This window comes from Rhinolophus sinicus, linkage group LG04, assembly GCF_036562045.2.
Source record: "Rhinolophus sinicus isolate RSC01 linkage group LG04, ASM3656204v1, whole genome shotgun sequence".
Taxonomy (NCBI): Eukaryota; Metazoa; Chordata; class Mammalia; order Chiroptera; family Rhinolophidae; genus Rhinolophus; species Rhinolophus sinicus.
The window spans coordinates 128,261,215-128,288,750 of record NC_133754.1 but is presented as its reverse complement, the minus strand read 5'-3'; the positions used below and the strand labels follow the sequence as shown (position 1 = coordinate 128,288,750).

Sequence of the window (27,536 nt, the reverse complement as noted above, 5' to 3'; positions counted from 1 at the left end):
TCGAGACCACCACCCATCTTGTGGGATTTCCTGGTGTACCACTATGTCATGTTGAAATGTTTACCTGTCTGCAGAAGAGAAATGAGAGAGCAAAGTGATCTGCAGAAACCACTGAGTTCATCCTGTTGCCCAAGGATCACTTTGGAGTAAGAAACATTAGTGGCTATCCCAGCCTGGCGCTGAGATCTCATTTGAAACATCTCATTCCTGACCAACAAAGAAAATTTCAATAAAGTACTTTTACTGGTTTAACAACAGGGAGCTCCTGGGATTGTCAAAGTGCTAAGCCTTTTCCAAGGAGAGAAGAAATCAGCAGCTCAAATATAATTAACCTTCCATTCTCAATGCAAACTGCCACGCACAGGAGCTCTGCAGTCTATTAGCTAAGTCATAATGGCCAACAGCAGAAGCAAAATTGGTCAAAAACTTGGCTGCTGCTGTCATATTTTTGGAATTATGATTAATGGCACTAATAATGTGGATGATTACTGGTATGTGTATCTCCAGCAGTTTATCATATTGCTCTGGCTGCCTACGTCCACAATAAACAGGATGCTATCATTTACCTCTTTATTGAAGGCAATCCTTCTCTTTGAAAGAGCATATTCTAATTACTTCGTAATGTTTTATGTCTTAAACATTTTGCAGCTCTGGACCTTGCCAACTGCTTCGTGTCTACCATTGATTAATTACTGAATGTTTAATCAAAATTTAGAAACTAATGCAGTCATTTATGAGCTCACTACAGTGCCAAAGTAGTTAGGCTTTGCTCCCAAGTTTGGAGAGGGTTGGGTTCAAAATCAAATCCCAGCCATGCACGAGGATCCAAGAATTTCACCTTGGGTGCTCTGAGGTTGCCAATTCCATCTCTGCTGATGAATGGAAGGCAATCTAAGTACAGGGTAAACAGCAGCTTTACCTACCTTCTCCCCACTCGATTTCCCTTTCCTCTTCTCCCAGTTCCCTAATCCACAGAGCACCTCCCGTGGCTGCTTCTGAGAACAAGAAGGTCCTCGTGAATACCCATCATGAGAACATAGTTTTGAAGTGGTTAAACAAGTGAAAAATAATTTGCTGGGACAAATACATGAGTTTTTTTTTTTTTTAATGTGGATTTTTTATGGTACTGTCATACAACCATTCACCGTTGAAGTTAAGTGTTTTTTTAATACCATTACTGAACTGCTGAAATGGATGCTAATATAGCTTGGAGTGCTAATGTCAAGTCCTGGTAATAAAAAAGACAGACTGCTGAATGAAATAATTTCAAGTAAAAAATAGAACAAAAGTGCTCTCTCTCTTGCTCTCCACTTTTATTGAATTGGGACTGACTGAGCCAATTGCTTTAGAAGTCTGTAAAACACAATTACTAGTGAGCGAACTGACCCACCAGTGCCCCCTCAGTGACAGAGCAGACTAAGGAGGCAGCAGAGTTAGAGCAGCTCCCCTCAGCGGGCCATCAGACCGAAGAGGCTTCCTTCTGAATGTCTGTTGTTCTCATTGCCTAAATCTGTCTCCTTGTACTTACAAAATCTTGTTATTTCCCGTCAATGTGGTAAAATAACTTCATACATTACCTTCCAAGATAAAGATGTCTATTCTGACAATTAAGGATGATCTGTCTTTTGATATTCTTATTTATGTGGGTGTTTATGTATAAACACACATATACATTATGTGGATGCATTTAGATTAGGACGTTAGCATAATTTTTGAATAGTGGGTAATAATTCAGATTGATAGACGCAATCGCAAAACTGAAGCATCGCTTGCATATGTTCAGTTAGCAACACTTGCCTTTTTTCTTTTTTTTCCTGAAGGTAAAGTCAAAATAATTAGAGCAAGTAAGAAAAATAATTAAAGTAGAAGTGGGTAACATTTTTCCCCCTAGTTAATAAAAGGAGTAATAAACTCCATAAAGTACTAGAGTTAAGATCACTAACACTTCAGGCATAACAGCTTTTTACCAGGAATTTACAGCTCCTGTTTTAATTCAAGCAGCTTGCATTAGGACATAAAATCTAGGTATTTTTTTCTTTTCTTTTTTTAGTGTAGTTTTATGTTAAATAACTGAAGAAAACTTGTCCTTTCCTAAAAAGTATTCTTTCTTCCTCTTTCCTTAGCCTGCTTCTTGCTCACACATGCACACGCACACATACACACATATCTTGGCACTCAAGAATCAGTTACTAACTCCCTTTTTTATGACATTGCAATTTCGGGGCACGTGTAAACTCTTTTCATATTCTGCCACATTCATTTATTTGAAGCTTGTGGGATTCTCACAGTAAAAACATTAAATTATTTCTGAGGACTTTTAAAAGAGAAAAAAACACTATCTCGTCCAATCTTCGCTATGAAATTTCAACAGAGAAAGAAAAGTCTTCCTTCTGAAGATCTCAAATGAATAATTATGTATAAAAAAGATTCACCCGCAAAAAAAGTCTATCAGAGGGTCAGATAGGTGGACTAGAGGGAGAAACCAGGAAGACGACCCTTTCAAAGGGGTGTCATCCTGAAAAACACCGCTTGTGCACTCAGTGTGTGCGTTCTGTTTTAAAGGCTATTTTTGCCTGAAATTTTAAGATAATGCTGGCAAGAGCAGTCGCTTGTTCCTTTCGAGGGAAGGGAAGAATAAGGAGCATATAGAAGCATTATGTCTGTGCAACGGAAGTTATGTAGCCACAAGAGATTTAATGTAACTCCTATCGATAGAAATTTGTAAATATCTCTCTGTGTCATGGTAGGGAAGGAATTCGCCTGCCATTAAGCTTTGTTGTCTATTTAGTAGGCAGTTGGGTGGAAGTGACTAGTGTGGTTCTTGGAGTGGAGGAGTGAAAGGTCAGCAGAGGCTTAAATGAGCTTGTCTTACATCCAGCTGGGCCAGCAGGCAGTCATTAGGAAGATCGGAGGCCCACTTTAGGCTTGACAGAGTCTCTCCCTGTGATACTAGGAGGCTGTTTTGCTCATTGCTCTTCTCCCAGTATATAAAAAGAACCCCAGAGACAGGAATGACACCGAAGTTTATCTTACTACCAAAGTTTTGCTTGAGGAGGGCACAACTAGCACTTACTCAGAAGGGGATTTATTTTGTTTGTTTGCCTGTGATGGAAAGTAATGGAGGTAAGTACAAAAGACCTATTGATCTGCTGGATCTATTGTGAAACCAAATAGAGTAACCGGGGAAAAATCTCTCTCCCTTAACGTTTAAAAGTCAGAGGACTGGCACAGTTTCACTTCATAAAAGAATTTTGGAAAAGGAGAGTTGCAGTTTGATTAGCAAAAATATAGGAAATGAAATAGATGGCTCATACCTTAAAATGTTCTCTTCTACATCAGGATAAAGGGTATCAAATATATGGTGATAGAAAGAGAACTGACTCTGGGTGGTGAACACACAATGTGATATGTAGATGATGTATTACAGAATTGGACACCTGAAATCTATGTAACTTTACTAACAATTCTCACCCCAATAAACTTTAGTTAAAAAAGAAAATGTTCTCTTCTTGTATTTGGAGAGAATTAACATACTGTATTTGACAGCTAATTATATTAGGGCAAATATACTAATAGTTATCTTGAATTGGTGCTAAGTGGCTCATTTCTTGGAGGTATTGCCTAGTGAAATCATGTGTATTTATTGAAAATCTCTCCTTAGAAAAGTTCTCTGTAAGTTTCCAAACATAGAGAATAGTGGAAAAAATGGATGTTGCTGCTGAGGTGATAACAGGAGGCAGGTAGCATGTTTTTGCATCTTCACCTCTGTTGTTAATGTATGCAGTGGCTCATCAAAGGTAGCTCATGTTAATTTATTCCTGCACACCTGTACAGGGCTGGAAGTCAGGTAATCAGACAAGCAAAAACTATATATCTCTGCTTTTGAGCTATAGCTACCCAGAGGCCTATATATGAACAAATTTAGTTCTGGAGACATCAGCAGGTTTTAATAAACCAAATACAGATGTCTTACTCCACACGAATCAAGAAGTTTACATGTTTAAATCTGGACTGATTTAACTAGTAAGGAGAAGGTTCACACTTGGCACCAATGGTTGCCTCATATTTATTTATAAATCACCCTAAGCAAATATTATTTTGTTTTCAAATTTATTCAGGGGGCTGAATCATCTTTCCTACACCTTGAGGATCAAACATATATGCTTACATTTGATAAAATTTAAGACAAACTTTGGCAATTAGTGGCCGCTATTCTCAGAGGAAGAGAGGAACAGAGATGGTGAAACTCACGGAAGATGAAAAACAGATAAGTACTTCTTTCTATGTGGACCATCTAGTTTCTGGTAGAAAGTCTTCATTGTAATTGAGGGAGTTTTAAAATTGCCAATTACTAAAACCGATACACATAGATTTCAACATGTTAGCAAATGATAAGGAAGTTTAGGGAAGAGGACAGAGGGTGTCTGTTTGTTTATTTATTTTCCGAATTAAAACCAAATGCAATTTATAAATGGGCTTTCCTTAAATACAGGTGATCCATAGCCCCTCTGCCCTCCTGAGGATCAAAATTCAAGACAGAGGAGGAGAATATGACCAAAGGAAACCAGACCAAGCTAATTCTGACTATAACACTTGTCTTCAGGAAAATTTCCCTTACGAAGGCTAGGTTCTAGGCCAGTTAGTTATAACTTCTTCTTCCCAGGGAGTATTTCATGTGTGTACTTCAAATCTGAGGGCCAACTTCCTGTTCCCTGACAGAATAGTATCTTAGGAGGAAAAAAAAAAATCATGGGATAAACCAGAAGGAAGAAGGGTGTTTAGAAACTTTCAGGACTAACACTACACAACGTCATCAGTATACATTTAAATACTTTAGCAATCACCTTATAGTATCATAGTTCTTTACAGAGAAAACAAGTCACATTTCACGTCTATAACTCAGAATGAAAATGATTCTAACAGCCATCTATCTACGGACTGGATGAATTGGACTTTGTGGTTATTAGCTTACTCTTTGCCTTTAGTGTGGAATGGTCCTCTCTGCTTTTGAATTTATTAAACTCAAACTCATTCACAACTGTATAAAACAGAGTATCTTAAACACTGCTTAGAATACTCAGTCCTCACAGACCTTGTGTGTGCCCCCCTCTTTCTCTTCTCCCTTTCTGCTGACTTTAGGCAAAGAACATTCTTCCTGTTTCAGAAAACCTTTCACTTGATCTTATAAAATCTAGAAAGACCTGGAAATCTCTGTTAACAAGCTGCCAAATGTAAGACACAGTATTTAACATCTTTCTACTTTCATCTTATTAACATGCCTATCTAGAGACCAAAAATGTCACTCCCTTGTGTATAACCATCTTGGAAGAAGCCCACGACGACCCGTGTATCACTCCTGTACGGTGTTCTGAGCCCAAAGACAAGAAGGCTGCTTCCATAAACAGAAGGACAAGGGTTATTCTGTTAGTTTTATCACAGGCATCCTAGAAACCCTTGCACACTTCAGCCCCCACTCAAAATCCTCTCTAGTGCTTTATTTGCACAAGGAAGACATTGTGGAGTCAAGGATGGATGAATCAAGACTCTGGGGAGAGGAAAGAAATGGGCCTGAGGACAGCAGGCAAAGAAAGAAAGCAAAGGGTGGTTTCTGTTGGAAACCATCCTGATGGAAGGTCTGTTGGCTCCGAGAAAGCTAAGAAAACCTGCTTTAGCTTCATAGTGAACTGAAGAGGATAAAAGTAGGGACACAAAATTCCTGGGGTTCTCGTGACTAATACAGTAAAAGTGAAGAGAAAGAGAAAGGTAAGTCTAAAGGTTAGATTGGAGATGTGATCCAGGAGGCTTTGTGAATAAGGAGGATAAATTACAGGTCGACATTAGTTGATGAAATGACGATAAAAGGCTGAAACGGGAATATAGTTATTTTGAGTCCACTCTGCTGAAACGCAGGAAGAAGCTGGTACCCCAATGGCATCACTATTTCTGGTTATTTGGTGGTAACTATACTTGGGTCATATATTAATTCAAGTCATAGACTCAACAAGGATGGACACTTTTCTTCTTTAAAAGACGTCAAAATTAAAGTACCAGAGTTTTTGTTATGTTTTTTAACCTGGGATCAAATTACTTGAGTATCCTTGAAAAGCAAAATTTCGAGTGAGAATCAAAAACTTTCTTTGTACAGTATTTTTTTCAATTTGCTTTTCTTCATTTACTATGTGTGACAAAACTCCAGAATTAAAAAGATTGGGTGTGATGTGATATTTTACCCAAATGAAATGTATCACCTATCTTTTGAGGTTTGCCATCTCCTATGTGACTAAGCACACATGGGAGATACCAGGACTACCCTTCCCACCTGGAATATCTTGGTTATCCTAGACACTGGTCTAAATTCCCATATGGCTGGTCACCTGCCAAGTTCCCAGTCCTTAGAATAAAAATGGAGATTGAAACATTCACCTATCAATAAATATTGTTTCCTTAGACAAAACACCCTCTCAATAGTACCTGCTTATGCACTAGGACGTAAAAACACAAGTGACATAAATGAAAGCACCAAGCTTCGGGTGTTATAGCCTTTTGGTCCCAGAGTCATTTATTCCAGTGTTATGACTTGCAGTATTTTCAGCAAACCAACTAAAACTGTGATAGGAATTCATGCAAATAAGCTTAAATTTTGGCTTGTCTTCAAACACTCCATTTCCATAAATATTTTATGCAGGTTTTCATGAGTCTTTTATTTTTGTTAAAAAAAGTCCAATGCATTAACCTCATTATCACAAGTGCACTATTTCAAATTTAAAAGAATGAATATTACTCACAAACTTAGGGAGGGAGAGGTTGGATGTAGTATTATATTTTATTATTCAAAGTATAGCTATCATAGCTGCCATATTCTGGGACTGTCAATGATAAAACTGAAAAGAACTTTGTGACTATCAACCATTTTTTATAGAAAAATATAAATGGGAGTGGGGGAGAGGGGTTTAGGGAGGGGACATTTTTAAGAGGATAGATTTTTCTTCAAAGCCATAGTTGAGTTGTATAAAGAAAGGCACTTATTTTTCTCAGAAATTTTGCTTTTCATGGACTGGGCCCCTTGCACTATACTTCAAAATAATGGAAAACATTTTTTTTTTTTAAACATTCAGATTAAAAGAGACTAATCTTTTAAATATGAAGACAAAAAACAGAGTATTCTAGAAGGAAGTCACTATTTTTCTGCGGTACTTATTCGTTACTTTGTCCAGGAACTCTCCATAATTGATAAGCACCAGAATTTGGGTGGTGGCTATTTGGAAAATTCCTAATTAACTTTGTTTTCTTCCATGTATATTGATTTTTACCACGTAATAAAATTTTCTCCATAAAATACTTTTTAAAGACCATGTAAAACCAAAAAAACACATCCAACATAATAGGAAGAATTAACTGGTGTGTGACTCTAGCTGGGCTTGTGTATTATGTAAAGGATCTGCTCACAAGCTCATCTCCCCAAGTGTAGGATGACTGTGGTACCCCACCACTGACCACCTTGACACATTCCATTTCTATTACATTTTCTTTAGGATTGAAAAAGAACATTGTAGGTTTAGAACCAGCTGCTTCTGTTTAAGCCCAACTGTTTCAGAGCTGCAGCTACATAGCTAAGGTGTGATGTCATCTGAAGGCTGGACAGAATATATTCTAAGTAATCCTAAAAGTATATGCATGCCTCCCCTCCTGTGCATCACTGCCATGACAGACAGCATCTACATTTTAGAGATGTGCTCAAAGACACTGTGAGGTAAAACAAAGAAACCCACACCGCCATACCATCTCCCCATATTAGCAATTACTTTAGTCCCATGTTCTTCGGATATTTTCATGACTCTTAAAGAATTCAAGGACATACTAAATACTCATGTAAGAATGATAACATTTCTGGTTATACCTACGGAGATGCAGGCTGTCTCGATGTCCTGGACCTATGGTTCTTTCCATCCGTAAATTTCTGTTTCTATATTGGATAAATATGTGTGTATGAAGATAATATATTGATTTAATTAAAAAGCCACAAGGCAAAGCAGAAATACCTACAACAGAAGCTGCGGCTTCTACGTGAAGGTTCATGGGGAAGCAGGGCACTGTGTACATAGTTCACTGAGTCACACCTCGATGCATGGAAAAACATACACACACACATACACAGAGCACAGAGAAAAATGGCGTGCATTACTGGGGAAGATGGCACATGATTCTGCATGCTTAATCATGACAAGCACCAACTGCAACAATCCTTCATGAGCATGGCAGCTTGGTTATTTTGTGGTCACTGAGGACAATCTTTACAGTGCATCCAAACATCCGAGTTGGATTTTTCTAATGTTAAAGTCCAACAAGACTGGCACCCTCCACCCCCAGCAGGAGCAGCCAATGGAGATTTACTGACCTGTCTCTGCTTCGGCGAGAGGGGAAGGCAGCATTACAGCCAGCCACCGTGCAGACATGCATCTCTTTTAAGTGAACGTTCCTGTAGTGAAGCTTCACGCTGTAGGAGCTTTTGAAACTCTTCTTGCACACATAACAGATTTTGGGGTCTGGGCTAGAACACAGGTCCCCTTCTGGGGAGAACTTTTGAGGGCTGCCGTAATTCAGAGACGATGCAAAGCTTTCGTGCAGGGCTGCCATGCTGGCTCCCCCACCGTTGTACAGTCCGTACTGGCTCATGTAAAACATGTCGTAAGTGGGATCTGTAAATTCTTCCTTCACCTTGATGACGTCCTGGTGAGAGGGCTCACTGTGGTGCTCGTCGGGCCGCTCACTGCTCATCAGGACTTTTTCGCTCACTTCACTATGAAGGTGCTCATCCCCTTCCATGGACTCCTCCCCTAGTTTGGGCTCCGAAGACTCAGACTCGTTCTCATAGTCCCGCTCAGGTTCTTGGTCTTCAGAAGTCATGCTGTCGGCCCTTCTTATTTCAGTCCGTGAAATGCACCGGGACCTGCTATGCTTGGAAAAGTCCTTCACCGACATGCCTGGGCTCATCTCCTCTTGGGAGTGGCAATGATTGTCATGGCTCACGTCGTTGACCACGGTGCCAGCGTCATTGGGGTCGTCGTCTTCATCGTCAAACTCGTCAGCGGTGTCAATAATTTCCTTCTCGATCTTCACAGGCATGCTGGACTTCCTGGGCTTCTTCTTAGGGGCCAGGTCGGCACTGGGCTCATGAGCGGCCATCATCACTACTGGCACTGCTGGCTCAGAGGGTGGTGCGGGGTGTTGCTCCATGGTACCACTGGTCGGGATGATGGGACTGGTCGGGAGAGAGGTGGGAGGACTCACCATTTCCCCCGGAGTGAGTAAACTTCTATAAAACGGAGGGACTGGCTGGACAGTCTTCAGCCCAGGAAACACCAGCTGGCTAGGGAGAGGACTTTGTAAGACGGGGTCTAGCGGGGGAGTGGTAAAACCCATTGGGGGCCGGCCAGGGCTGGTGAGTGTGAGATTTGATTTTGTACTTGCTATGACGGGGGTAGCAGCTCCTGACGTGGCCCGAATTAAATCTTTGTCTCGGTTATTCCTTAGCATGGGCATGTGAAGGCGAGGGTTAGGGTTTGCACTGTGGCGGTTACGGCTTCGGAGGGAGCTAAAGACCATGTTGCAACCTTCGATGGTACACCGATGTTTGATCTTCAGGTGAACGGCATTATAATGAATTTTGAGAGTACCTTTATCATAGAACGTCTTCCCGCATGCGTTACAGAACACTCTTCCTTTCCTAGAGGCTGACCCCATCCTTCTCATCCGGTGAATCCGGAATGAGCTTTTCGGGTGTTCCGTTTTGGTCAGATCACTGACTGGGGCAGAATTCTGAATAGGGGACACGCAGGCTGGCTCGGTTTTGGGCTCCACATTAGTAATGCTGGTCAGGGCGTTTCTATTGGGCGTCTGATCATTCTTGTAAGGTGTAGGAGATACTTCAGATTCGCTGCTCTCATTATATTCATTCTGGGTTGAAAGGCTCGGTTCCCGCAGCCTCAGTCCTGGTTGCTCTAACAATAGCCCGTTTGGAGGCAATCCTAGCAGTGGGGCTGAGACCGGGTTTATGTACTGGAATGGAAGCAGAAACGCAAGGCTGTTGGGGATGTTTTCAAAGTGATGAATGCTGGAAGGGTTGCTGTTCTCTAGGTGAGCAAGGAGGCTGGGACTCCTGGTGCGATTATTGCTCTCAATGAAAGTCCTGATGTCTGAGTCTGTCTTTGAAGATGGTACAGCCACGGCTTGCCCTTCTTTCTCCTGAATTGCCATCAGTTCTACAATGGATTTGGTTTCTCCAAACCGCAGAAACTGCTGAAGGGTGATGATTTCCTCTTCTCGAGACATGATGGCCCAGCGGTCCAGCACCTTGCCGGCAGCATCCTAGAGGCCACATCAAAGAAACAACAAAGACAAACACAAAAACTTATTGATTGCGCATAATTATTCATTGCAACTGAAGGTGCTCTGTCTGCTCATGAAACACTGAGAGCGAGAGCAGAAAACAACATGCAAACACTGTTAATAAAAGTCGACCCACAAAGCAAACTTTTCTGCCATGCAAATGTAGTAATTAGAGTCACAGTTAGAGAAACAGATTGAGTTTAATAATGTCAAAACAAACAAAATGTAGACCACTGGGGCTCTGTGAGCTAAAATGCCTTTACTACTGCTATTTTAACAACAATGGTCTGTGTACTATGCGACTATTTAGCATACATTAGTACAAGATGTGAACTCTTGCTGTGCAACCCAGTATAAATGCAAAAAAATGGTACTTTAATTCTTATTAAACAATGACACCATAGGAAGGAATTAAGTACATTTTGCAAATTTTACTTCTTCAACCCAAGCAGACATGACACTGATTCAATGATGAAAATTGTTTTAAATAGGAGCTATAACATGATTTTCTAAGTCAAAAAGATGAATAAAGTAGCATTACCTTCTCTACCCCCATTACTAAGCCATATTTTAATTTTTTTAATGGCTATATTCTAGTGTCATTTAATAGTGGGCAATTTCATAAGGTAGAGTAAGGAAAAACAGTAATTGTACTTCTCCAGAAAATTGATTGTAATCCTATGATTCAAAGTTTGAGTTAGACTTAAAGTATTTGACTTTTATGATCTTGTTATATATGACAGTTACAAATATTTAGAAAGTAAACACGTGATGGATTTAGATAGAATAAAGGTGTAAAAATGTTGTCTCTTAACATCCTCCTCTGATAGCAAAGGGAGCCCACAGAGAATACACATCAGTAATCACCAGACTATGTGTTGTTAAATATACATTAAAAAGCATTTCATACTTTCATTTTCGCTAGTAACTACGAGATTTGCCTCGAGGTAGAACTTAAAAACCCTGCAATGCAATGTCAGGCAATCCATTTCAGGATGGATTGAGAGAAATCTATTCAAACACTTAAATAATGACTCCATTATTTTCTAGGGCCCAGCTTCCTCCCACCAGGACAAGACACTTTGCAACCTTCTGTGAATGACACTTGTTCCAACCCAGACCACCAATTTAAGAAAGCATAAAATCTTAAAAATCAGAAAGATACTTATTAATTACAACGAGAAAAATGGTAACTTTACAATGGCGAAACCTAGCAGATACCCCTTTATCCAAGGGATCCACGTTATCAAGACCAGTGGGCAGTACTGTCACGTACCTACTCACAGATGTACTGAGAGGGCACCTCGTTCCTTGTGTGGGATTCTTGTAAAAAATTTACAACACGAGAACACATCAAACAAACCCAAATGGAAAGGCATTCTACAAAATAGTGGCTAACATTTTTCAAAATGTAAAGTCAGGAAAGAAATTTTAAAAAGGACCAAAGAATACTTTTAGGTTGGAGGAAACGAAGGAAATGAGACATATAAACATAACGTGAAATCCTAGAGATCCTAGCCCAGAAAAAGGACATTAGTGGGGAAAGTGGTAAAATTTGACTAGAGTCTCTAGATTAGTTAATAATATGGCATCAATCTTAATTTCTTGGTTTCAACAAATGCACTATGCTTACGTTAGATAGTATATTAGAGGACGCAGGATGAAGAGAACGGTACTGTTTCTGCAATGGAAAATCCTTTCTCATAGACAGTTCTACTTAGCCTTGTGCTATAAAATTCTCTCTGGACCACAATCAGACGGTCTGAACTGTGACAACTAGTTCGATTACAAGGAGATACTTGTCATGTACTGAAATTACTTAAAAAAAGAAGCTGCTAGGTATGTGCTATTCTTCACAAGGCTCACTCCTAGCATTCTATGATTTTGCATACAGTGTATGTGTGCGTGTGGGTGTCCATTCTTAAGTGAACTGTCAAACACAGATGCCCCTCCCTCATCTTATAGATAAAAGTAGCTTTCAGATAAAATGCTCGCAGGCAGCTATCTACTCAGAATAGTCAATGTAATGAGGTGCGTACATGGTGAACCTGGGGTCCTGCAAGTCAGTTTTTAAAAAGTATCCCTCATAGCAGTTGGTCTACCTCGTCTAGTTTTTGGAATAGGGCAAGTAAGGGGGAGTGTTGGTGATGCAGACAAATAGAGAAATTTTAAATTGTGATTTTGTATAGATTATCTCATTTGAACCTCGTAATAGCTTCCAGAGCTCAGCAAATATTTAACAGATGAGAAACCAGAGGTGAAGAAAGGTGATATGGCTTGTTAAGGTTGCCAAGATGCTAACGTGGGGTTCAGGCCGGAACCCAGAAATGCTGACACCAAATTCACTGAGCACAGTGGCTGTCATTCCATGATGCCGTTTCCCAGGGGAGCACACTGAGCTTGTGATCCCGAGGAGTAGGCTGGTCTCTAGAGTCCTGTCAGGTCTTCTACACCATTTTTCTTTTACCATCAAATCCATGCTCTTCACTGTTTTTTTTATAAAGCCTTTCACTATGGAGTGTTTCTCAGGCTGAACCCCAACCTGAGCAGCATGCAGTCCTTTCTTCCTCAGGTTCTTCCCAGGCAGCCTGCACCTAAATCTGCATGTGGATAATGTACTTACCTAGCTGCCGGCCTCTGGTATTAAAACAGGCTTTAGAAACCATAGCAACTGATCAAACCCACCTGAAGCATCTTGCTTCCATCACCCTCGTCTTCCCTCACCCCGCAGTCCGTTGCCGTCCCATATGGTTTCTCTTTTCTCCTGACCTGCCACAAGGCCTGTTGCTATTTCTGAAACCACTACCTTTCAGACTCTCTTAGTTCTGAGTAACTGTCTCTGCTAAAATGGAGACTGTTAGGTTAAATCACTTACTTTTGGTGGAAGAGGCCCAAGGAAGCAAGATTTAGAACTTTGCTGGTAGCCTGAATCATATAAGAGAAACTTCATTTACGGTGGTAAGAAAAGCAGCAATTTATACTCATGCAGAAGGTCAAGATCACATCCTTGTAAACAAATGTGCTTGGGAACAGGACACATACCTATAATACATTGCACATTCAAACTGCAGTCCCCCTGACAGGTCACCCCCTGAATCCAGGCTCTACGAAGTGCCACAGAAGTTCTTTCCAAACAAGCTATCATTCATATTCGAGGCAGATAATCTAATACCATCATGTTCATACAGCAGCAAGAAACAAAGTAGACTTTCTTAGCCACATAATGAGTCTGCCAGCTCCATTCTAGGAATGGCTATCAGTTTTAGTGTATCCTTGGACAAACTGGTTGAAGGGAGTCAGAAATCATCAAAGGGAAGAAAGTGAAGCCCAGGTTGTTTTTTTCTAAAGATCTTTGTGACAAAAATAAGCATGGTCTGGTGCAGAGATTCTCCAACAGTGGCTGAAGACTCCTCTCTTAAGGTAAAGGACCAGTGTCAGTCTGAGGGCTGCTTTTTCTTTCTCTCTTTCTTTCTTTTTTTTTTTTTAACCAGCCTGCAAGTAATTGAGAGTAACCATTTGGAACCCTTTACGACAATCTGATACTGCCGCGAGAACTAAAGGCATTAATTTTCTTTTTAGTAATTTTTAAAAATTTTATTTAACTTAAGTATTGGCTCAAGACTGATTAGGGGGAAACCTGGTCCTTCCTCAGAGATAGTTTGAGAAGCACAGATGTAAAATCTAGGCCCCCTTGCCATGTGAAATAAACTTTACCAGACTGAATAAGAGACATAAAAAAAATAGGTATTACCATAAAAACATTAATAAAACAAAAAATCAGTCTGTTACAAATATCCTGACTGCTGACCAACCCATATTGGGACACTGTCTTGTGCATGAATAATAAATTACATCAAGTGTGTAACTGGACACTTGTCCTTCCCATTCAATTTTGTTAGTTGGTGAGTCAATTCCTTTAGGCCTTCCCATTTGTAACCAAATTCAGTGACCTTTAACCCTTTACCTGGGGAATTGTTATTTACAGAATGAGGATAAGATTTATCCAGTTAAGTGAAATGCAAGGTATTATTTTAAGTATTGATTTCCTGTGAAAACAACTGGCTATACTATTAATTAAAAGATGAGTAACACCAAATGACCCAGACTTATAAACTGGTTTTACTGGGTTCAGAAAAAGTATAAAACACTTAAAATATTTATATCTAAGCATTTTACATGAAAAAAACTTCCGTTTATCATTTCATCAGAACTAGTGATTCTCACTTGGTATAAACCTGGCACCCAATTCTATATGGTTCTGCAAAGTAATTTTTAAAAATCTTTTTTGTACTATGCTCAACTGTCATGTTTTGGATGGTTTTATTTGAGCTCTTTCTTCACATCAAAGCATCTTATATGACTTGCAGTTTTAAAATCAAAGTAAAGTAAGGTTGTTGGTTTTTTTTTTTTGGGGGGGTGGGGTGGGGAAGAGAAGGAAAGCTTGTAAAGAGATGGAAGAAAGACCAGATAAGAAGCTTTGGGATAATTAGATTGTTAGGAGACCTCAAGCCCAGAGAATCCTCAGCCCAACAAGGATTCCATCTTGGCAGGCCTCTATCATGCCACAGCACAGAGGAAAAACAATTCCTTCTGTCCATGCATGGAAATGAGGGAAGAACACTAAACAAAGCAGAGATCTAGGGCCTATTTGCGCTAGCAGTATTCAAATTATTAAGAAATAAGCAAATAATTTAATTCTAAAAGACAGATGCAGAATAATTTAATTTTCTGTTCTAGTACATGAACTTCTTGTCAGATTTAAGGCACAATTTAAAGGAAAATCTTAAAATGATTAGCTAAAACCAAAAAATATTCCCCTTCGATATAATTTTAAATCTTTTGATTAAATGACATTGAGCAATAGGGACTGCTAACCAGCTAGAACAACATCAGAGGTTTATGAGACATACTTTTTTATTTCATGTCTTTGCATGGTGTGCCGTCTTAAGAAATAATTCCATCATGACCATATTAGCAACTTATTTTCATAACCAGTTTCCTGTTGGAATTTTCTATTCTTTCTCCTTCAGGATTAATTCAGAGATTAAAGCAAGAGGAATGGGGTTGGGTAGAAGGTATAGAAATCACCCAATTTCAAGCCTATCCAGCTTGGTACACTATCAGGTAAAATTTAACAGTAATTGCCAAGCTAAAAATTGATGAAACAATGCTATGCAAAGCCTTGAATACCAGGTTTTCTGGATGCTTCAGTCTTAAGGGTAAACAAACAGTGGGAGATCTGCACGATGGAATACGACTGGACCACAAAAAGGGATAAACTATTGCTACATGGTACAACATGGATGACTCTCAAAAGCATTACGCTAATAATAGAAGGAGACATACCCAAAAGAGTCTGTCAGTCCAATCACAGAAAATTCTGGAAAAGTTAAGGCTACAGTAACAGAAAGGAGACAAGTGGTTGACAGGGGCTGAGGGTAAGGGAAAGGAATTGACTGCAAAAGATTAGGGAATTTTGGTTGATGGAAATGTCCTCTATCTTGCCTGTGCTCATGCTTTTATGATTATACAGATTGTACGCTTCAAATCAGATTTGACTGTATGAAACTATACCTCCACGAAGTTGACTCAAAACACTAAATCATGCAAATTGCATGAAATCTCACGCTTGTAACTCAACATTCACAACTTGCCCCATTTGTAGGCCATCTTCTGCCTTCTCCCTTCTTGCATTCTACTGCGACCAGAATAACACACACACATGCTCCCCATTCTCTCTTATCAGTGGAGTGTGCCTAACAATCCATTGTGACATGGAGAGTCAACATGAGAATTTCTGTTTTTTTAACCCAAAAAGATGATTTTTGCCTAACATTTCATATGTGAATTTACAGTAATATAGTACTCATTGAGAAATAGTTCCATATTTATCAGGTGCAAGCTCATATATTTTTATTAAAGGGGCTGTAGTCGTATAACTGTGGAGACTGCTTCTCCCCAGAGCTAATACTGATATGTGGCAGGCACGTATTATGTGCACCCATGTTTGCAAGCACTTTGGAACAAGCCAATGAGGAACAGTCAGGTAATGTACCTTAGCTTATCTCCACCTGCTTTGTGCTGGCCTCTTGGTTAGGTGGATATGTGCCAGGGTATGACCCAGAAATTAGGAAACATATCATCTAACTGCTGGGTCACCTCAGGAGCGAGTGATGGGCTCAGACCATTATCTCAGATGATAGGAACAGGGCTATCCTATCAACTTAACAGATGGGGTCGGCACATGCAGAGCTCATGGATACCCCTTGTGGGTTGCACAGAGCTGACTATGAGAGCTGAAAGTAGCAGCTGTTTGAGGGAGATACTCTGGAAGAGGAGCCTTTGAATACCACACACAGTTTTAAAGAAAACAATGTATAGAAATCAGAAACCTTTCAGTCCTCTTCTCTTCCATTTCCCCACGAGTTACATAATTTAAAACTCAGATGGGTACCTATATAACAAGCAGATACTTCCATTTGAAATGGTCTTTCTCAAGTCAAGTCACTTTTAAAACTCTTCTCTTAGCCAACAAGTTTAACTGATCTGGGGCTCTCCACTGACATCAGAGCCAATTTTTCCCTTCTTTTGTTAGATTATGTTTATCTCTCTAATTTATATGACTTGGCAATCTTAAGTGTGCCTGGGTGAAAGTTTGTGTGTCTGTGTGCCTGTGTGTGCGTGCGTGTGCGTGTGTGTGTGTGTGTGTGTGTGTGTGTGTGTAAGCAGGCAAGAAAAGGAGATGAATAAAAATGGTAAAACAAAACAAAATTCTTACTGAAAATAATAGATTCTGGGAAGTATTTAGGGAAATTTTTACAGCAATGTTGTGATAATTTCTGAGAAATACTTGAAACGATGTGGGAAAAGAACTTGGCATGCATATTTGTTTTAGCAAATTTACATTTAAACACCCATTTCTTGCATGGTACTGAATGAGAAAGATATACCACTAGCATATACAATATACATCAGAGCAGTCTGGTTGTATAAGCAAACAAAATTATACCATTCTCTATTCACACAGAGCTCTTGTATGTGATGGTGCTTTTGCAGTATTTCAAGCTAATGTTTCTAGGAGGCCAGCTGAAACAACTGTAATATCTGTAGGCAGAATGAAAAATACTCATTTATATCATGATTGCACCAAATGGTTCAAATTAAGACTTGAGAAAAAAAAAAATCAACATTTGTTTTGGGTAATGAAAACCTTACTCAATTCCCATGATTTGGAAATTTGTATGTTTCAGAATTTCTCACGAGCATCACTTCAAAAATACAATGTTGACCAGTCACATCCTTGCTTCTTTCTCTCAAGCTCTAGGACAGATGTGTCCCATGAGAATCACCAAGGTGTGGGCCAGACAAAAAAAATGAAACAAAACAAAAAACTTCCAAATAAAACCCAAGATGGGACTTTGTTAATATTTATCCATGTGAACAGCGCTTTTGGAAAACAAAGATGCTTTCCCTGTCAACCCAAGATTGACAGCCCGTCAGTGTACAAACATGAGTGTGCAAACATCAGAGCTGGGTATACACTGGTTGGCTGTGATTACAGAAGCTGATGCTAATGTCAGTATGTCCAGATTGTAAAGAACTTTATTTGAAGTATCTTTCCAATTCCTCCTTTTTCCTCACAAAAAGGAACGGATGTTACAGGAATACCCACTGTTGGTTAGAATGCTAGAGCGCTCAGAAAACTTTGCATTGAAGAATTTTCTGTCAAGATGAAAACCTTATTAGTAGTCCTCGTTAGCTGACCTGCTAACGTAGACGTCTTCTCTATATAAACATTGTTTGCACACACGGGTTGACTTTAAAAGAGTTACTTACCACAATATGTGCATTACACAAATGTGCACATGTACACAGAGCTTGCCATTTTTGGCTCACTCCTATGGTATACGAGCCTCATTATAAATCTATCTCATTATAACATTTAAAATGTTCTACCATGGAGAATGGTGGTATAATGAAGTTAAGACCTATCAAACTACTTGCCAAAAAAAGCACAAAGTTAGGGAAAGCCTTTCCTTGTATGAAACTAAATTTGAGGAGCATGGCACTTGACTGAAGTTGGTAGCAGAAGAAAAAAGTAACAGGGTAATTTTATGTGACTTTCAGGTACTTTCTCTGATCTATCTTTCAATATGTAAATTTCCATCATTTCTTTTTCTAATCCATATTTGAAGATATTTTCACAGTGCAAAAGATACCATTTAAAAGAAAAAAACTGATAAAGTGAACAATATAACCTCCCAACACGATCAGCTGTCGAAACAAAATACCATTTTGGAAATGCCAGGGCACAAGTTTTAAATTGTCCTTGTGATTCTTAAAACATATTGTTTGACTTTTGATAAAAAAATTCACTTTGTTATAGAATGTTCTTGATTAGGGACCAGATAAGAATATATAATTCAGAAGGCTATCACTTTTTTCCTCAGTACCAGTCTGTACAGCAATTTCACTTTAAAAACTGTGATTATGATAGAGCACTCTGGGGTTACAACATATTTAATCACAGAAGCTCCAGCTAAGCTCTATTAAAGGCCTGTCAGGATTTCTTCTCTGTACCCAGGAATTTTAGCTTGTCTAGCTTAAAACCAGCCATCCGCATTTCCTCTATGGGCATTTGTTTGCAAATAAATAAAGCAGGTGCCTTGCTTTGCCATATAAAAAGAAATTTCTGAGGAGTAAATTACTTTCTGCAATGTCTAGAATTGCACTTCAAAGATTCAAAGTATTTTTCAAATTACCTACCTCCATCCTAAATCAAACCTGAGAAATTTTTAAAGACATGATACATTTCAATATTTAATAATAGTCCCTTAGGGATCATTTAAGTTTCAAAATAGAAAATCTTAAGTCCCGCTGATACTTCTAACATACCAACCTTTAATGTAAAATTACCTGTAGTCCTTACCTTAAGCACTGAATATTTAACGCTATACCTGGAAGCTAACACAGAATTAGCATACGAAAGTTCCAAATTTTGATTATGCTTAATATAACTTACACATAAACAACCTTAGAGGAAAATAAACAACCTAAGTGAATGACACCTAAATTCTAGTCTTGGTTTTGCAAATGGTCATCTGTGTGACTGCCGAATCTCCAATACCCAGCTCTAGTTTCCTCACATGTACATAAGAGTCTTACTAAAGTTTCTAAGCCCCAATTGCATTTTTTCGACTATCGAAGCCTAGAATCTGGACACACAAATCATCTTAATTAAAATGTTTTAAACCCTAGGCTAATATTTTTCCTTGTAACCAACGTACATAACCAACTAATTTTCAGAATCCATGCCCTTATGCGAGAGTCCCTGTATTATCCTATATTCTGGATGCTTCCCTTGGCGTTTCTGTCTGGGGCTGCTTATCAGTGATGTGATTAGAGGTACTAATTCTTCCGGATTAATTTGTACTCCTGGTCAATTCAATGATCAGCTCAAGTGAAAACTTTGCTTGTTAACTAGGGAAATTGCTCAAGAAAGTCCCTAAGAGGCCGTGGAACCCCCTGGAATCACACCAGTAGGGTTTATGAATATTCTTGCAACTTGATCAACCATGCCAGAATAAATGTTACACCTCCATAAAGCTGTCTACATAAGCATCTGTAGTCTTCCAGGGGTCTCTGCAGTTCCAAAAAAAAAAAAAAAAGTAGCAGTATTTGTTTATAAGACACCCCCCCCCCCGTCCCCCCAATTAAACCCTTTAAACAGACACAAGTTATTTACTTGGAGATGACCATGGCTGAGATGCTAGAGGGTAAATCATTTTATGGTTCAGGACAGCAAAGGAACAGTTTGAAATTCTCAGAGGAAACACTAGAAACAGGAGGAAAGAGAAGGATGGTCCCTGCAAGTGGTCTTGTTTCCTTCTACACTCAGACATAAAGATAAGCCCATGTCCTAGGACGCCTATAAATCGGCTTGCTTTGCAATAACCAATACTCACCAGAGCCCTTTCTGACATATTTTGCTTTGAGGTCTACATTTTCTAGTTTACCTCTCTGTCCAACCGACGTCCTGCCACTGAGTTTGTAGAAAGCCTCTGTATATCTGGGGGTCTCTGCTGGGCCTTTACATTTCTAAACAGAAGGCCAGAGACCCTGGCATTTTCTGACGTGCATTCCTATTATGTCTGATAAGCAGCAAACATTTTCTTCATAATGACAGTGATTTTACACATCAGGTAAGGGCTGAAACCTTGGAACAGATTCAAGGCCACAGCCTCCAATCTTTGTTTGAAGTTTTAACTGTGCAGCCGAGATTCTCAATACCGGTATGTTATCAGAGCTCCCAAAGCTTGAATGGAAGATTCTATTTCACATATTATACTTTGAATTACTCCACAACTGAAGCTGATTGAACAACCCTAAGGAACTTTAACATATTCATTAGGATGTGAGGGGGCAGGGGTGCAAAGGGACTGAACGCTCACCAAGCAGTATTCCATAAAACACGCTGAGGACTAAGTGTGTGATTGAACAGAAAGATGTATTGGGAAATTTAACTTTGTTCTTCTCTGGGTATAAGAATAGCCGTAGAACACAAAGATTAATTTCCTGCTTTAGCATTCATCAGGGAACAACACATTATTACTTGTAACACATACACAAGGCTGTTGATGGATATCCTTCCCTTTGATTGCTCAGATTAAATGTGTTCCTAGCAAAGGTGCACACACACACATGCACGCACACACACACGTGTGTATTATTATAAAACCACATATGCACTAACAGTTTGTGTTTCTGTATATTCATAAGCAGCCATCAATGTAGATACTATACATTTTATTGGTCCACAAAGTAGAGGTGATTTAGAGTTGGTGCCTGACTGAACAAATATAGATCAAAAACGGAATAATCAGAGTTGTCAATATATGGGACTGTCACGAAAAACTCAGAAATTCACAATAAAGGAGGCTAAGAGTAGGCAGCATGCATTATGGAGCACAAGGTAATAACTGCGTCTACATGCCTTAATACCCTCTTGTCCCAGCAGTCCTGACTTTCTAAGCAGCCCACTTCTCCACATTAACAGTAGTCATTTGGAGAGCAGCAAACGTGCCATTAGAAGCACTTTTACAAGTGTATATTCATCCACCAATTAGCTTAATGTGGCCGCTTTCTGCATATTTTCTATCCAGGCTTGCACAAATCTTATTAATATTTCCCCCTAGCGCTTTGACAGATTACCTTGTCATTATGCATCCTGGAGCCTTTTAAACAATATGGGTAAACTACTGTTTGTGAGGTTAATGACAATTATCCCCTAATTACTGCATAAGTCACTTAGTCCACTTTATCTCATAGGCAGGGTTCTGCTCTGTGTAGCTGCCATTGTGTCACTGTAAATGAATCTTGTATTGCTATGTTTATCTGCCATTGCCGTGTAAATTATACTGACAGAAGAATGAACAAATTACTGTGTGTCATCACTTAAATACTGCCTCTGAAATTAAAAAAAAAAAAAAAAAATGCTTCGGCACGGAGCCTGAAATGTGATTTTAGCAGATCACAATTAGTAAAAACATATTTAATGTTTTCTGTGACATTTCAAGGCTGGTAGCTTAGAATCTGGAGTCACAGCAATGGTGCTGGGGATGAGTGGGAGGTGAAGAGCAATGGAAGGAAAAGGAAGGGAAAAAAAGGGTGAAAACTGAAATAGTAATGCCAGCCCAATCTCGAATGCACCTCCTATTATTTTAATAGCCGATAGAGCATTCTTCAAGTATTTTCCAAGGCTTATCAAGTCTAAATCAAATTCAGTGGGTTAGGCAGAAGCCACACTCTTCAGCCGGGATCTTTTCTTTTTTCGGGGGGAGGTGAAGGGGGGGTTACTTATAACCAGTTCAGACATAAAACATGGAATCTACGTAATTGAGAACAGATAATGTAATACAGGCCACAGGCTAAGCCAATTTCACTGATGCATTTTTAAACATTATTAAACAGGTTCAGAAACACTGTTTCCAAAGTTGCATTTGAAATTGTTTAACAATGTTTACATCAATGAAATTAGTTTAGTCCATTGCTGCATCAGGGTGACTACATCTGCTCTGATACAATTTACAGGGAAAACAGGACAATAGGAACATCCTTAAGTAGTAATAATAATAATAATAAAAGACAGATTGCGTCAATTGCAAATAATCTGGAAGAATTTGTTTTAAACCTGAAATCTATGATTCTGCAGATTACAAGGTAAATAGATGTTTGCATGAGAACAGGCAGAAACATCTGGCTTCCTGAGATGACTGCCATTTAATCAGGATCTTAAAACATTTTGAAATGTGAAACATCCAAAATGCCTCCATTTAAATGGCTGATAACTGGCACGCATAAGTAACTGGGCCACACCAGCCTGAAGGGTGGCTTTCAACTCTCAATTAGTAGGGCATGTAGAAAGCTCGCATCAAATTGCCTTATGACAGCCACACATTTGTCAGGGAGGGCTCACAGCACTGATGAGAAAGCTATTTGGTGGAAGCATGCACACACACACACACATACAGTACCTCTTGACGCACTCGCTGAACAGGCTGGAAGAAAAAGCTGCAGTGAAAAGAAAGGAAAACATGAAAGCCAGATTGACAGGCCTCGCCCAGGGGCCTCCTGGTGCACAGCACAACCCCTAGGGCTCCCTCGAATCCCCAAGGACTGATTTTCATGTCTATCCTGTGCTCAGTCCGGGCAGCTACACCCCCAGCAAGTGCTCCAGGCAGAAATGAAAGCGCCATACAATGTTCTTTTCTTTCAGTGTGTGACGCCACAGTTAAGGGATCACAGGTCAGCCTGACAACACTGTGATGACCAGTAAGGGGTTAAGTTTTTTCCCGCTTTGTCACAACTAGTTCGGTTATCTATGGAGATAGAATTGAGGAAAGTGAATTTGTGGAGCATTAACTTTTTCTTTTACCATTGGATTGCACTGCCTTTTTCTTACACCTTGCTTGGTTGGGGGTGGGGGAGACAATGTGCATTTAGGGGAGATGAACTCCTGGTGTCAACGCTTCCTTCCTTCATTTCATCTTCTGCAAATAACTGTACATGTATCAATTCCTCAATCCTCGTCTGGTCTTCCCGTCATCCTGCTATTTCTCATTTCTGTTTTGCATCTGCTCCATCTCTTTTAGAAGGAAAACTTCAACTCAGGGTTTCTTTAGGGATTCTGCCTGTCGACCAAATAACTACCCAGTTGCTCAAAAAGAACTGTTATCTGACTTCTGAAAACAAAGCAAAACAAACAAACAAAAACCAAAATGTGAAACGCACACAAAGGCATGGAGGCCTGTTTTTGACTAAATGCTATTTTCAGGTTATAGGATTGCTTTAAATAATATAGTCTCTATGCCTTGGTTTCCTCATATATGAAATGGGATAAAAATAGCTACCTGCTAGATCTCAGGATTAAAGAAACAAAATAATGCCTATGCTTTGCTGAGCCCTTTACAATGAGCCAGGCAGGACTCCTGGTAATTTATATGTATTACGTTCATCTACACTCAAATCAGGTTTGAGGTACTATTATCAAACCCACTTTACAGATGGGGAAATTGAGGTGCGTCAACATTGAGCAACTTGCTTAAGGTCATAAAAACTGGTAATTTTTGGAGCCAGGATACAAAACCAGCAGTATGAGTCTGGAAATGTATTGCTTTCTCTTTTCCCACTGTTCTCTCTGAAATCCAGGCCTGAAAACTTGTTTTCTTCGACCCATGCCTTGGTTACTTATTTGTCCAGTCACATACCTGGCCCTTGACACCTGTTCTCACAAGCTTAGTAATGGCCCATATTATTTCCTGACTGGATTGTTTTAATCATTTCTCATTCTTCCCATTTAATCCTCTCACCCCGCTCACATTTTGACTACACCGCGATGCCACGTTGCTTTCCCTAAAGTGCTCCTCTGATCACATGACCACCCCTCCCTCTAAACCAAACGTCAATGGGTCCCCTTAGCTAAAATTTCAGCATAAATTCTTCATGTTGGCATTCAAGAACGGCCCCCATCCAGCTTTGAAGTCTTACCTCTTTTGGACACATTCTGACATGGTAGGTGAACTGGGCAACTCAGCTCTCAGCGAGCACACTATATTTTCTCACCGTACCACATTTCTGCATACACTGTCCCTCCCACTTGGAATGCTATCAGCAATTTCCCGGGGGCCCGCTATTGTCCAAGGCCCCCCTCTCAAATATACCTCGATCATAAATCCTGTGATTGACTCAGAATTCCCATCTGCTTTTCATGTGATTTTTAAAAAACAGATTCCATTTTATATAGGTCACATGCAATCGGAGGTAACCCCTGACGATGTAACCAGACCCTGGAGCCCAGAGGCACAGAACACTCACCTTTGTACCCCTAGAGCAATCAAAATGGGGCCTCGAATCCATTTTTAACCAATTATGCTGTTTTTGTGCCTACTTAATTTCTGTTGACAACTGACCACTTGTCATGTCTATAAACCCAGTTATGTCCTTTACACAGATGCTTACTAGATTGCTAAAAACAGCCAGTGTGAGTTTACAACTTAAGTAAGTTGTCCAATGTCTGGTTAGGGCTGTCAACATTTGCAAATGCAGATCGCAAAAGGTTTATATTATGTGCTGAAGAAATAAGAATATGACTATTTTCTGATGCAAATAAAAATCCATTTTTCTCAAAATATTTTAAAACTTTGGTTCGGCCTACGTTTCCAAGTTCATTTTATTACAGCATTGTTTACAGGTGTAGGGGCAACTACTTAAATTTTCTGAAATGCAAAATAACTGACAGTGCAGAAAAAGAGCGGTTGTCACAGGAAAACAAGCTAAAAGAAAAAAAGAAATTTAGGGATCAGGAACAAAGTATGAAAAAGGCAGCTCAAAAATGCAAATGTGGGGTATGAATATATATTTGAAATTTGACAGTGTAGAAATAATTTGTGGCCAATGATGAATTACTCAGTGTTAAAATTAAATATTAGAGCATTTAAAATAATTTGATTGAAACAATGAGAAACTCCTGGCCAGAGTTTGAAGTATGTAAGTATGAAAAGACAGGGCAGAGGGAAGCGTGGTAGAGAAATCTCTTTTATATTAGATTTGGTAAAACCAAAATGGCAATGAGGAAATAAATACATAGGCATATGAAAGTGGAGACTAGAGTGGTCGATTTTGAATATATCAATTTAATTCTTAATATGGAGCTTTGGTTGTATACCAAAAATAAAACGCACAGAATGGGGAGGAAAAAAACATAAAAAATGGATGTTAATAAATGAATATGAAATGTATTGAAAAAGAAATATTAAAGAGGCCTTTCAGCCACTTTAAGCTATAAAATATAAAAGGCTTTCACTTATTTTACTTTGTATACCTGCTATCATTTGTCACTTCTACACAGTGGCTGTAATGGTTCCACAGACTATAAAATGGATGACTTGCTTGTCTTAGAAAGGTACTTTCTAAGAAAAGCACTAAGTTTTATAATTAGTGATCTGCTTCTCTCAGTGAACCACCATGCAAAACAAACAAACAAAAACAGTTCACCTTTTTAAGCCACCTTTGAAGAAAATCAACTACTTGTTGATTTTCTGAACGACCAGGAGGATGTGTTTCTTCATTTATTATATGTATTTGAGGAAGAAAAGATAATATTAAATATTAATAAAAACTATCAAGGATTAAGTCATTTTAAAAAAAATCCTAATTTCCTTCATGGAAAGACTATGAGCATTTCATGTTTTACTGTTTATGGAATTACCTATCAAGGCAGGAGACTAAATTTACATCATCTCACCTGTCTTCTCTGTTGATGTCTATTTTCATGATGTCTAAAATAGACATTGTCTATAAAGTCACACGCTCTATTTGCTCTGTGTTCAATTGTCTCTGAAGTAATGCATAAAGGTTATTCTACCAGACCAAAGAGGCAAAGCTATGCAAACTCTTGCAGACAGATGAGAACAGTAACAGGCCGTCAGATGCCACTACCAGATCCAGTTTCTGCCTTGTACTTTCTCCCCACACGTTCTCCTGGAGGATACTTCTTGGTGGCACTTCTGTTTCTCTTTCTTTTCCCAGGGAGGTAGCATGTAAAGAGTCCTTTCAAATGGAGACAGACATTAAACTCTGGCAAACTCTCTGTTGGTGTAGTAAGGAAAGACATATTCCACATCCAGGAAGTGGTATAGGAAAGGTAATAACACCCCCCAACATTAACTCGACGGTAATTTTTGTTCTTTTATTTTGCTAACTGATAAAGCATTTCCAAATGAGAGCCAATTATCACTCTGTCCCATCCAAGAGGAGAATTCTAACTAGTCCTGATTTCCAATTATTGGAATAGTAGGTTAAGGGGAAATGTGTACATGTATATAAGAGAGAGAAAAAGAGAGGACACGTTGTGTTAAGTTTGTCTCTCCTTTACACCTCAGTTCCAATGAGAATCAAAAACAGGGAATGCATTTACATTGATATCTACATGTGCCAGAAGTGCCCACCTACTTAGAGTGGAAACATATTTACTAAACTTAACACTAAAAGGAGGTAGTACTTAGGAAGAAAATTATATCAAATGGGGGTCTACATAAGGCAAATCTTCAGGTACACCTTCGGATTTTGTGCCTTTTCTCCTATGTATGGAAGGTTTAAACTACTGTGGTGGGGTTCCCTAAGACCAGCCCCGGGATGCGTGAGCCTCACAGGACTCAGCCTATAATCACACTCACAGCTAAGCTTAAAGAACACAGAGCAAAATCAGCAAAGGGAAAAGGAGCATCGGGCAAATTCCACCAGAAACCAAGAGCGAGCGTACTTCCAAGTGTCATCTCCCCAACACGTCACACAGGACACACTTAATTTCTCCAGGATCGAATTGTGACAACACAGATAAAGTACTGTCTCCAAGAGGAGTTCATTAGTAACTCAGCCCATGGTTTTTATTGGGATTGGTCACATGGGCATCCTAGGTTTAGCATGTACCAAAAACCAAAATTCCAGACTCCCAGAAGGAGAGCAAGTACTAAGCAAAAGCATGTTATTTGGCACCCACCGTTCAGAACAGTGAGCCACTCTAATCAGTTAGGGAGTGCTGGAAAGACTCCCCGAATCCAAATTCCTAGATGACAGCCAAAGGCCAACCTGGC

General features: G+C 39.4%; 1 protein-coding gene across 7 annotated transcripts in view; it reads right to left on the bottom strand.

The window, feature by feature from the left end:
* BNC2 (basonuclin zinc finger protein 2) overlaps positions 1 to 27,536 on the bottom strand; it is a 415,446-nt gene that overhangs the window by 17,550 nt on the left and 370,360 nt on the right. For 3 of the 7 annotated variants that reach the window (XM_074330348.1, XM_074330349.1, XM_074330350.1), the window contains 2 exons: positions 8,396 to 10,365; positions 7,898 to 7,963 (listed from right to left, as the gene is read on the bottom strand). In XM_074330348.1, the coding sequence (XP_074186449.1) occupies positions 7,898 to 7,963; positions 8,396 to 10,365 (2,036 nt within the window). Of the gene's footprint in view, positions 1 to 923; positions 996 to 7,897; positions 7,964 to 8,395; positions 10,366 to 27,536 lie in introns of those variants that run through there. The other 4 variants (XM_074330352.1, XM_019739202.2, XM_019739200.2 and 1 more) reach the window with 2 other exon arrangements.